A 13296-nucleotide genomic window follows, 5' to 3' on the forward strand; every position below is an offset into this window, starting at 1 on the left:
CATCGATTCCTGTTATTTGAAAGGGATTTACAGTGATATGTCTTTGATAAGATGAAATGATGAAGTTGTGTGTGAAATCATCTATTGAAAATATTTTTTACTTTGGGCATGATAAGAAATGTGTAAAGACTTTTTACACACTTAGAAATGTAGAAATGAGAAATATAGGTCTCAAAACCTATAGGCATATGTAAAGAGGGAGTCAGTTGGAATTTTTTAGTTTCCATTTTTTATCTTCATAGAATCATCAAGTTTGTAGTAGAAATATTTGTGTAGGTTTTTAGATAAACCCTCCGCTTGGTCTTTAACTTGGAAAGAAGTGTCTGATTTTTAATGGTTAGTTTATATTAAGTGTATTAAAATCTCATTGTTAAAGTACATAAAGTAAATTCTAAAAGTACATTTGATTAATTGAATTAATAGCTTAATACTGTAAAATTTTGAACATCCTACGGAATACTAGTTAATCAGAACACTTAGCTCTCTTCTTTAGTGGGTAAATAGTAAAATATCCTTTAATTTGGAAAGAACATTGTATGTCTGTATGTAGGAACATAAGTGTAAATTACATGAATAATTTTAAATGAAATAATATTGCAATGAAATATTATATGAAAGTGTAATATTATGTGAAAAAAGAATATGTTGAAGCTTCTTTCTCTTAAATTTTGGTGTTCATTTGAGAGTCACATTTCATTTCAGAGGAAGGGTCAGTAAAGTCTTAGAATTTTTATCTTGAAACTTGTACCATCACACTAATATGAAATTAACCTTGTTATTTATTATTTTATTTTATTTTAAATATTTTAAAAGTCTTTTTTACAAGTGAACTGGGTTTCTATCTAGTAGTCTTTATTTGCCCAGGTTATCTATTTTTAAAAACTCCACTTTTTCAACTGATTTATGTGAGATTTTACTCAGTTTGAATTAGAGTTTACTTTCCATTATCCATTTTGGCAGTAGTGCCTACTTTTTTTCAGTCCAGTATAGAATTATGCAGTCTGATGAGAACCAACGGTTTCCAAATGTATTTGACCTAAGAATTAACATATTGAGAACAACTTAGAGCTTCTAGGGTGTTCAGCATCATTTCACTTACTGCAATTAAATATCTGCACACCAATAGAGAACTGAATCAGTTATGTATAATAAAAGCCAATTTTTAAAAGCACTTTTAGTTTTCTAAGGTAAACTTTTTTTGCTTTGAAATGTCTAATACCACTTTATATTTGTATAACATTTTACAACTTACAAAATATTTTCATATAAATATCAATATAGATAACCCTACAAAGTAGATAAGGGAGATGTTGTTATTCCCACATTCTCATCTTTACATAGAAGGAAACAAGTTTCAGGAGGCCTTAGTTACTTGTACAGGGCCACACATCTAATTAAAGGGCAAAATTGGTATCAGAACCCAGGTTTTCTGAGTTCTTTCTATGTTACCTTTTAATTATTGGAGGTATCAATTCTCCCATTTATTTTGCTTTATAAATATATTGTTTAGGTTTCTGATATTTTTGTTTTCTTAGGTGGCACAGTGGATAGAGTGCTGGGCCTGGAGTCAGGAAGATCTGAGTTCAAATCCAGCTGCAGATATTTATTAACTGTGTGACCCTGGGCAAGTCACTTAACCCTGTTTACCTCAGTTTCTTCATCTTTAAAATGAGCTGGGGATGGAAATGGGCAAACCACTCCAGTATCTTTGCAAAAAAAACCCAACAAAACACCCCAAATAGGGTCACAAAAAGTCAGACAAGACTGAGCAGCAACATAGTTTGTATAAGAGCAGAACTTCACTAAGTAAAAAGATGTACTTGTCAGCTTTCAAGGGAGAAAAAAGAATTTTATTTAAATGCAGAAAATTAGAATAAAATGTCAGCAGCTAGAATTGTCAGTAGTTAGAATTGGCTTCTAATATTCTTCAGAACATTTTAAGTACTTTTTCCTACTTTTCTGTTTGTATCCCCAGAACTTAACACAGTGCTTTGCACATAGTAATTCTTTACTGAGTGCTTTTTCTGTGATTTATTCATAAATATTAATAAGTAAAGCTTAGAATTTTTCCTGTGTGGGCTAACTTTATTTTAAAATTGTGTAAACCATTTTTATTAAAATAATAAAACCGCAGGCTAATGACATCTTTAAAATGTTGATAGCATATTTTCAGAACCATTTCTGAAACAAATTTTTAGGGTAAGTATAGCTATTGTTAAAATGAGGACCCGGACAAATAAATAATATTTGAATGGTTTCTGTCTTATTTCTGTTAAAGGCCTTTTAATACCATTTGCTCTAAAAGCAGGTGCAGTCAATAGTCAAAGCAGACCACAAAGCCACAGCAGTGGAGAATTTAGCATACTTCAAGAACATGAGGCATGGTCCAGTAGTAGCAGCAGTCCAGTCCAGTACTTGAAACGATATACCAGATCAAGTCCGGTACTCCAGCATAAAGTTCCTGAAGCACTAGATAGCCGAGCACATCACAAGACGAAAACTGGTTCCCCTGGGAGTGAAGTGGTTACTCTACAGCAATTTTTAGAAGAAAGCAACAAGCTTACCTCAATACAGGTAAGGTACAAAGAAAAGATTTTTAAGGATGTTAACAGTTTTGTTGTGCTACTATAGGAAAAAAAATAACTTACTTTTGAAGGGGCATAGCCGTTTTTATGATTGAAGACTTTCTATTTCATTTTCTAGTTGAGTGGTGGAAAGGAGTTTTGGGAATTTCACAGCCAGTTCTATATAAATGTGTGTATATTACATATTTGTGTATTCGTGTGTGTACATTTGTATGTAAACCATTTTTAGTGAGGGGGGTGTAGGTTTAATTATGAAGAAAAATGGTTTATGCTAATGTGTATGAACCTCGTAATGCAAAAGATGTCAATATAAGACATGTTTAGGCATTATACTGCCTGTTATGTATTGGTGTACCTGAGGCTATATGACGATAGCAAGTAGTGACAGAAGTGACAAAACTGAAATGAAAACGGAGAAGCAGTTAACTAACATCTTTTAATAAGACTAATAAAGCTTGGCCCTCTAATTTCATTTGCATGAATGAAATTATCAATGAAGTTTATAAGTGACACATTGGCAGCTCCTCTGTAAGTTGAAGACTCAAGTGGCTTGTGTGCATCAGAGGCAAGACTTGAATCCAGCTCTTCTTTGAAAGAAGAGTTTGTATTTTATAATACGGAACAAGGGAGTGACATGACTAGACCTGTGCTTTAGGAATATCCAAATTGGAAGGAACGGAGAGGAGTGAGACTAGAGGCAGAGACGTGTTTTATGAGACTATTGCAGTAGTCCAGGTGAGACTCAGTGAGGATTTAACTTGAATGCTAGTTTTATAAAAGGAGAGGAAACTGATTAAAGAGATATTGTAGACCTAGAATAGAAAGCCTTTTGCAACTGTAGATATGGAGGGTTACAGACAATAGAGGATAAGTTTGAAATCATAACCCTAGAAGAGTGGTGCCTTCAGTAAAACAGGGAAGAGAAGTTGGGATAAGGGTTAGATTTGGTAAGAAAAGAGAAATTCTTTTTGGAAAAGATAATCTCATTTTGGACATGATTAGTTTAAGATGCCTCTGACATTCAGGTGAGGATTTCTGGAAGGCAGTTTTGTGATGTGGTACTGCATTCTGTGTTGATGCTATCCAGCCATACCTAGGGACCCTTAAGAGTTTCCTTCTTGCCACACAAGTAGCAATATGCATTCCTAGAACATAGCATCTCTAAACCTCTTCCGAATACAAGAATATTCTTCATCAAATCAAGGCCATGGGAAAAGAGATTCATATTGTCTGAGAATGTGCGAATTTGGAGAAATGAGTATATGTTTCTAGTTTTCCAGCAAATCTTTATTGATACTGCAATCATTCTAAATATTTTTCAGCTGGATTGAGCCAGTGTTAAAAGTTATTGTTTCAAACATTTCTACCATAAGACCTTATTAATTCTCGTATTCAAAATTTGTTAATTCCAGCCAGATTTATTAGATCACATCTGGGGTGTTGTGTAATATAAAAGTTCTTTGTTAACACATTTTAAGAAGGACATTGAGCTCTAAGTTTTGAAGCTTATCTCATAATAATGCTATTCTAGCTGTTGCTATTCATTGTAGGTATGCCAAAAGAGAGGGGTCTCATTTTCATAGAAAGCAGTAGAAGTCCATTCATATGAATAACTCGCATATATAGATTGCTTAACCCTTTAAGAACTTTCCTCACAAGAACTTTGTGGCATAGATAGTATATGTCATTGTCCTCATTTTATAGATGCAGAAAATGAGGCTTAGATAGGTGACATGATTTGCCCATAGGCAGCAGTTAGTATCAGAGACTAGTACCAGAGTCAGGTCTTAAAAATTCAGGTTACTACTTTTTACAGTGCTCTTTATTCTGCTCTTTACATTAAATACAAAATTTAAAGCAGCCACAAACTTTGCATTCATATATAAATGCAAATTTGCCATAAAAACATCAGTAAAAATGTTGACTTGTAATTAAATGCAATAATACATCAAAAAAAGTAGTATAACCATTGATCTGTGTTGATTTATTGTTGTTATATTATTACAGATGAAGTCTTCAAGCCAAGAAAATCTTTTAGACGAAGTAATGAAAAGTTTATCTGTCTCTCCTGACTTTATGGGAAGAGAAAAGGCAGTTAGCTGTGGTCTTGTTAGGTCATTAAGTGGAAAAACCACAGCTGACTTCTCTGATGGACGGTCAACTAAGGCCGAACAATTTTTAAGGCCTAGTCCTCGAAAGACTGAAGATTCTCACTTCATTAGTTCTCCAGGAAAATCTACATCAAGCACTCAAGGAAAGGTCAAGTTAGTAAAAGAAACCTTTATATCACAACGACAATCAAAAGATAGTAATCCTTATGCTACTTTACCTCGTGCAAGCAGTGTGATCTCTACGGCTGAGGGGACTACACGAAGGACAAGCATTCATGACTTTTTGTCCAAGGACAGTAGACAGCCTGTGTCAGTTGATCCATCACCAGCTACAGCTGATAACATCCCATCAACTTCTAGTGAGTACTATGTACACCAACAGCCCCTTGGTTTAGTTCACAGTTCCACAAATACTATAGATTCCCATTCACAAAGTGATTTAATCACAGCTATGCATTCTGCCTATGTTATGTCTGCCTCTCCTCAGATTAGAAATTCAAGAATTGAAAGGTCAAATTTTCATGATAAAACCTTTGCAACCATTAATGTGTGTAGTGATACAGTGGGAATATCGGCTAGTGAAAGCACAGGACCCTTTTCTGTTACTCATATAGCCCAGCCATTTTTATCCTTGAATACAGAATTAGTTAGTAACATAAGTGGGTTGCCCCAAAGACCAGCCATCCAAACTAATGATCAGACATTCGTCTCATCACTTAAAGCTGTACAAAAAGATAATGAACAGCCTTGTGAGAATCAGCAGTCTATTAATAGTAGCCCACAGTCTTCTCTAAATAGCAGTGAAATTGCTACTCTTTCGTGTGTAAATCCTGGTGAGACAGAGCCCCCATTATTGGTTTCTGAAGATAATCAAACTGTTTGGTATGAATATGGTTGTGTATGATAAAAAACACGAAATTTGAAATGTATGTCGTCTCATGTGCTTTGTGTGATCTATTACCTAATTTAGGAAGCTTTCTACTGAAAAGCCTTTTGTGGTTAGGTTTACGTTTTATTTTTGAATGGTGACATCGTGCTCAGCATGTGTATGAATGTAAAAGTGTAACCACACCAAAGCTTGCATGAAATATTAATTGCACTGTATATTTTTGCATGCCTTTGCCAGCCTTAACAATCCAAGCTTAATGTTTCATATTTTTGTTTGTCATATGACAAAAATATTTTGTTACATTTGTTTTACCTAGAGCATGTTAAAGAAATTGCATGCCATGCTGTGAGGAAGGAACCTCCGAACTAAATTTCAGCGAAAGAAATTGCTTCTAAATTGTGTTCTTCTCCTTTTTTGTTGCATTACCTATATACATTTTATACAACTAAGTCAGAAGATTCATTTTCTCTTTTATTGTAGAATATACATATTTCATCTTGCACATGTACAGTACTAATGAGAAAAACATGTAGGGAGATTTCCAAGTTATTATTATTAGTTATTTATGGTATTTGTCTTGTCATTTTGCTTTTTGTGCAAATTATAGTTAATTCAGACAACTAGTTTGCATTGCAGATATGAAACAGGATCCATATTTATAAACATTGTTCAAATGTAAGACATTGTTAACACTCAAACATGAATGAGTTTTTTGAGTGCTCAATAAAATTAATTGTAACTAGGAACTTTTTCCTTAATTCTTTTCGTACTCTTTAAGTCCTCTCTGTTGTATAGAATTGCTCAATGCTATTATTTCTATTTAAGATGAATTTTTCCATAGAATCAAACAGTACAATAACTTACTTTACTTTTTTAGTATAATAATGATAATAAACAGTCATAACATTGTGGTGGAATTCTTTTTTACTAATATTAAAAGATCTAAATTAGCAAATGGAGGACATGAAGTCTTTTTAGAGCTTATTAGCTCTGTGATCACTATTTGAAATAAAATATTTGTTAATAAAAATGATGATTTTGAAAAAATTTTCAATATTTATGCTTAAGCCTCTAAAATTACAATTCAGAGTTTTTAAAATTACCTTCTTTATACACAGCATGATTTCTAAAAGCTAACAAGCTTTTGTGGGATTGTTTTTTTTAAGTAGAAAAAGTTTTGAGAAAAATTGCTTGTTAAGTCCAATAACTCAGGTACAGCATGTCTTTGAAAGTAGTCACATTTGATCTCTTGTTCTTTTTTAATAGATATTTTATTGTTTTTTTCAACATGTCTGTCACTTCCCAGTGACTTCTCTCACAGAAATAGAATGCTCTTTTATAACAAAGGTGTAAAGGTTTAAAAAAAAAAACGCAAATCAACAATTTGGTCATACATGACAAACTATGTACCTCTATCCCTCCATATCTGCAGTCAGACTTCATCTGAAGTCAAATCTGGTCATTGATCTCTTTCAGTATTTTCTTTTACATTATTGTGATTATCTTTTAAATTGATCCCTTTGTCTCTGCTTACTTCACTTAGCATCACTTGAGGTAAACTTTCCCAAGCTCCCTTGAATTCTGCATATTCATTATATCTTGGACACAATAATATTCAAATACCACAGTTTGTGTAGACAGTTCCCAGTTGATGAGCCATTTTCCAATTTTTTTGCCATTTTGAAAAGTAATGCTATAATTCTTTTTGTATGTATGGGAACTATGCAAGTTTATTAAAACTATAAAATTGGAACTTTGAGCCGGTTCCTTCCAGAAAGCAAGTTGGACTTCAGATCTGCTGCTTAAATATTTTTGTCAGCTTTTTCTACCTGATTATGGCCAAAAGCAGTTTAACCTAGTGTCCAGAAAGAAAAATATCTTGAAGTAAGACTTTTTAAGTGGTGGAAAATTATCAAAGAACAATAAATGAAAACCAAAAAATCTACAGATCATTTGCTTGATAAAACATGTTTTAGATATTAGTCTTTCTATACTCATAGGCTAATATTTGAAAGTTCTACACCATTCCCACTCATATATTTTGGTCTCCTGTGTGTTTTATAGTCAGTTATCCCTAAAAAGTCTGTTGCTAGAGAAGTAATATAGAGGGATAATCAGTACCTCTTATATCTTACCCTCGTTCCAAAACACATTTTCTACATGAGGAATAAGTCGCTTTTTCCTTGCTGCTTATATAACACAATCTGAGATATTTTCAGTGTTCATTATTATTTGTACTGTAACCTAAAAAGCAGGTTCAACTCATATGACTTGTAGAAACAATATACTTGCACAGATGTAGATGTCTCTATATTTATGAAAAACATACTATGATGTGTCCATTTTTGTAGTTTTATCATAATTGATATTTTAGATAAAATGAGTCTACTCAGAATCTTCACCTTAAAAGGTTTTAAGACATTAGCTTAAAACACAAAGAATATACTATATTAATAACTAATCCACTGGCAGATTAAACTTTTAAAAAATCAGCATCTCCATAAATAGCTAAATCTGACTCACTTTATTCATTTGAACTCATGGACTAGCCTAATTTATTCCTTTAATGTCCTACTTCAAAAGTAATGGTATCAAAACATATACAATAGTCCATTTTAAAAAGTAACGGCACTTCAGATATTGTCCTGTGCCATTATTTAAATATTCATCTTTCCAAGGAGAGCTTTATTAGCCTAGTCAGGTTTGAATTAGGAGAGCACTCCAATGCATGTATATTTAACCTTTAAAAATTTAGAAGTTTATCTGAAACAAGATTTTACTTCTCACATTTAGATTTCTGAAGAGATATTTTTACATAATTATAGGTATGTACTTTGCATATGTGTATGTATATATATGTATATGTGCGTATGTATGTACTGTTCTCAGAATAAACATTCAAAACAAATATATATATGACTAATGGCAATGCTATCCATCAGTCTTTTGAAATATTGAGAATTGACAACAAAAACTTCCCTCAGAGATCATCAGCCCCTGTAAAGGCAAACAAAAGCTTGCCCCAAAACACCAAAAATTTTGTACCTCTATTTTTCTATCTTACAGAACCATTGCATTTTTAGAGCTCCACTTTTTCATTCTACAGATGAGAAAACTAATGCATCTGAAACATTTCAGGGCCAGATTCCAAGAAATCCTTTCCACAAGCCTTTTAGAATCTTGCATTCGTTATAGTAAACATTCTTGGTCCAAGGCAAATTTTAGATGTTGTTTGCTATGAGCAAGTACGCTTTTCCCTTACGAGGTTTTCTTGAACTATTTTTATTAGTAAAGAATAAAAATATTGCATTGTGCATGTTTTATCTGTTGCATGCAAGAATGACTTTCTGCTTTACAAACACAACCATTCAAGTGAATAAATGTAATACTTAAACCTACTAGACATTAAAAAGTTGAAAATGTCAATTTTATTTGGTAATAATTATATCCTTTTTCAATTAAAAAAACTCTTAATTCAGATTAACACTGCCAAAAAAAAATCACTAGGCAGTTATATATTTTTTCTTTGCCCTGTTCAGTGTGATTTTCTTTTAATTTATCATTTCCATGAACTGTGATATGTTTTAATCCTTGGCTAAGTAAATAACATGAAATGCTTTTTTCCTGCAGATGTGGACACTATACAAGAAAGCAGGAATTCAAAAAGCAGGTCTAGGGAGCAACAAAGCTCCTAATTCTATTACCCCCACTAGATGAGATGTGGGCCAAGTGGTGAGTTTCCTGCCCAAAATGTAAATGAGATTAGTCTCATTTATTAAAAGCACAAACAAAAACTAACAGCATTAAGTGTGAGAGTAAGTGCATATTGCATTAACAGATGTAAATATTGCTTGCTTAATTAATTGGTTTGCCCTCTTCACTGTTAAAGTCATGTCATACTATATTGCTGTCATTTGTTTTGCCCACCTGGGCAGAGAGCAAAAAAAAGCCTTCCTTAAAAGTACTTTTTTGGGTGGAAAGGGGGAGGAAAGAGAAAATGATCTACAAAATAGCATTTTCTCTACATAAATTTAGTCTTGCTATTTAATTGCTTTCTAGAATTGTTTACTTAAATTGATGTTTTCTAAAAATCAGCTTCTGAAAATTTAAAGACATCTATATCTAAAAAGTTGTAATTTGGTGCCTTTTTCCTTTCAACCAGAGGGGGGGAATTGTTTTCAAAAACAAAGTATAATTATTGGAAGAATAGATTGGTAATTTTGGTAAAGTGGTATATATTTTGAAGGTTTGATATTTTTAAGTTCTTCTAGGAAAAATGGTGTCTGGCATTCTGTCACCTTCTTATTCCTATTAAAATTTGTCTGGGGCATGCTGCTAGTTCTTCAGTACCTATTCTGTATTTTAGATCTCTTGAAACCTTTAAACTTTTCTCATATTTTCTTTCTTCTTTCTACCTTTTAACTAAACAGAGAGAGAAAGTGTCCTTCAGTATCTCAGTATGAAGCCTTTATTTCTGAAGTAACAAGACAGCCAACTGTAGAAGTCATTTAAAACAAACAAAAAAACTTTAAGGGAACTTTTAACAGTCCTTCGTGAGTAGAGCAGGCAAGAAATGCAAACCTTCCTTTCTTCCTTCCTTGAATCAAGGAGCACTACCGGAATCAACTGCCAAAATTTTTAGAAGGTCTTAGGACTTATAGCACTTTGAACTGTTAAGATCTACTGAATAAAGGACAGTTCTCCTCTCCCTGAGAACCAAGTGTTTTATTGTTTCAAGAATAACTCCAAGAACAATCTACTTTCATCATTTGTTCATGAATTTAGGCATTGATTGCTTAATGCTTCTGCTAATTAGCCCAAATCTAGCCATTTATATTTAGTTCTGTAAATCTGAATTAATGCTATTGTATTTTGTGGATTGTACTATATATCCAGGTACAAAAAAAAAAAATTTGGCATGTCACTGCCTATTTTTGGTTGGCAGAATGCATGATGTTATTCTTTTTAAAATTCTTCCAATTATTTTGGTGCATACTACAAGAAAAATTGAGTTTATGAGAAGACATGTCTGAGAACTCTATAATAAAATAGGAGTTATTTAAAAATTAGCACTGAAATTCGTATGCTTTCCATGTTCACCATTCATCATTAAGGAACACTAAGCAAACATACGTGGATGTGGATGTAAGCCAGTTAATGAGTAATTTTCTGGAACTTCTAAGGTGGTTTCCCTTCCTCCTCCCCCACACCTTTACTCCCCCAACAAATGGCATTCCCAGGATAAAGCTGTCTTACTCTAAATATTTAAACTCATTTTCTTTCTTTGATATTGAGGATTTTTGGTTTTTGTTCTTTTTACATGAGAGCTGACTATTGCTTAAGAGGTTTTCTTATGGCAAAAGATAATGTAAATAATTTCATATGATCTGCATTTTGCCAGGAACCCATTTAATTATTGAGAATCACTTATTAATAAGACTTTTTTGTCCTTTGTAACCTTACATTAAAATTGATAACTGTTATTGGTACTTTTGAAATATTTGTATGCATTTGTTACCCTAAACATCTGCAAGAAGCACAAAAAAATAAATTTAGTTAACCCAGGGAAATATACGTGGACTTTGTAGTAATTCCCATTTTATATTAATATCAGTTTTATTTTCTTAATACAAAAATGAAAATACCTATTAATGGGAATTGATTATTCAACCTCAGTCTACATTTATAGAGAATTTCTTAACATTCATACAAGTTTGAAATGGGAAATAAGTTGTTTTTTTTTTTAATGTTAGCAGTTTACTTCTTAGGCTCTCAGTACCAGCTACAAAGGCATTTTTGAGATATTTCCATATTTGATGTATTTCTGTATGTGGTTTATGAACTGTTTGTTTCATTGCTAATCTAACAGTCATACAAAAAGTCTCTTTGTTGTATGACTACCACTAATGATATTGTACTTGCATACTGTTTACTCTCAGAGAAACCCAAATTCCAATATAGAGAGACAGCGTGATATTTTAATCAAAAAATAGGGTAACTTGGGTGTATCGTTAATGCCACTTTTATTTGGTTTTGATTTTCCATTCCTAAAACAAACTTATTTTGCTACCATATGATATTGTAAAGTTAAAACAGCTCTGATGCCCTTGGATGAAAGGTGCTATAAAGAATTGTTCTAAAACACGAAACTACATGGGAGACATGTTTCAGATCTATTCTATGGGCTTTCAAAACATTGTTTTTACATCATTAGGTGACCAAAATCTTTAATGGCTTCTTAGACTAAAGGTTTAAATGAGCAGTGAGTAAACACCCCAATCTAAAGAAATTTACATGTAATAAACATATAAATTTCATTGCAGGTAATAAATTTAAAAGTAAAAAATTATGTTTTAGTTAAATACATTCAATTAAAAGAGACTTAGATTTCTCTTGAATTGCATCTGCTTGGCAAATAGCACATGTCCTGGGGCCATCACTGAAATATGCCGTGTGATGAGTTGGAGGTGACCCAACAAAGGCATCCAATAATCATAGGTCAACCTTCCTGCAACATTAATAGTCTAAAAAGGGGATCCTTCAGGATCACAGTGCAGCCTTAGAAGTAGAAAGAGCTTAAGGGCAGTCCAAATAGCACCATTTTAAGTAGCCTGGGAGGAAGAAACCAATGGGAAACATCAAGATGATCCCTAAAATGTTTTAACTGTACTTGATGCCTTCTTTGTTCCCTTTAGAAATGGGGAGGTGAAACTCATTGGAGATAACAGTCACAAAAATTCCCCATTTTTTCTCTGAAATGATTTCAAGAGGAGACCTTATTAGGTGGACAACCCTTTTTGTCATGTACAAGCTTTCTTAGCCAAATTGCAAATCTGCTCTACTGGAATTTGAAATGAGAGTTTTTCTTCTAGCCTGCTTTTTCAGTATTCCTGTCTCACCTGTATCAACAGCTCGGTTCCTAGAAAAACAAATAATTCAATGTGTAGGGTAATGGTCTCATTTCTGGTAACCACAGGAGATTTTACTGGATAGTGCTTCACTTAGAGGCATACGTGGAAGTTTTTGGTCCAGGTTTTGGGGTTGGTAATTACCAAAGAGTTAAATGAAACAGGTTTATATGTAGCACCTTTCATGCCAGGACATGGTAAAACCCTCTTTAAAATTTACTATGCTCATTATTGAATTGCAGCCACTTCTCATGTCCCATACTTTGTTAGCTAATACTTTGTTAGGAGTGAAAAATGTGTTGCAAAAAAACTGGAAATAGATTGGGGAGCATGTGTAATAAATGACTTAAGGATTTTTATGTTGCTTCTTATGAAAAGATGTTCCTTTTTTGGTTATATTTAATCCCAAATTGTATTTTTCTTTTCTTTAATCTTTGGAACTAATAATAATGCAGGTTCAAAAAAGAAGCCCGTTGTCAAATGTAAACCTTTCTGTACATGTTTAGATAGTTTGACAATAATGGAAATGCCTTAAAAGGAATGGATATGGGTAAAATGGCACTTATAACAACTTTTAACAAACCTTTCTTATTTAAAATTGTCTTTTCTTTATCAAGGGCTCTCTTTTAAATGTCTGCCATTGTACTTATAATTGTTATTAAATACCAAATCAAATAATACACATTCTGTAACATTTCCTTTAAAACTCACTGTTGGTAATTTGGGGTTGTAGTAAATGATCTGATCATTTGATGATGCCTGAACACTATGGAAATCAATCCTGCTGTTCTGTTTCTTATTTT

General features: G+C 32.8%; 1 protein-coding gene across 12 annotated transcripts in view; it reads left to right on the top strand.

The window, feature by feature from the left end:
- The window catches only part of CCDC88A (coiled-coil domain containing 88A), a 158593-nt gene extending 147434 nt beyond the window's left edge, over positions 1-11159 (top strand). For 6 of the 12 annotated variants that reach the window (XM_072635522.1, XM_072635527.1, XM_072635526.1 and 3 more), the window contains 2 exons: positions 2306-2574; positions 4593-6331. In XM_072635522.1, the coding sequence (XP_072491623.1) occupies positions 2306-2574; positions 4593-5600 (1277 nt within the window). In that variant the 3' untranslated portion in view covers positions 5601-6331. Of the gene's footprint in view, positions 1-2305; positions 2575-4592; positions 6332-9215; positions 9318-10015 lie in introns of those variants that run through there. The other 6 variants (XM_072635531.1, XM_072635532.1, XM_072635534.1 and 3 more) reach the window with 2 other exon arrangements.
- The last annotated feature ends 2137 nt before the right edge of the window (positions 11160-13296 follow it).

The sequence above is a fragment of the Notamacropus eugenii genome, chromosome 1, assembly GCF_028372415.1.
Source record: "Notamacropus eugenii isolate mMacEug1 chromosome 1, mMacEug1.pri_v2, whole genome shotgun sequence".
In the NCBI taxonomy this organism is placed as follows: domain Eukaryota; kingdom Metazoa; phylum Chordata; class Mammalia; order Diprotodontia; family Macropodidae; genus Notamacropus; species Notamacropus eugenii.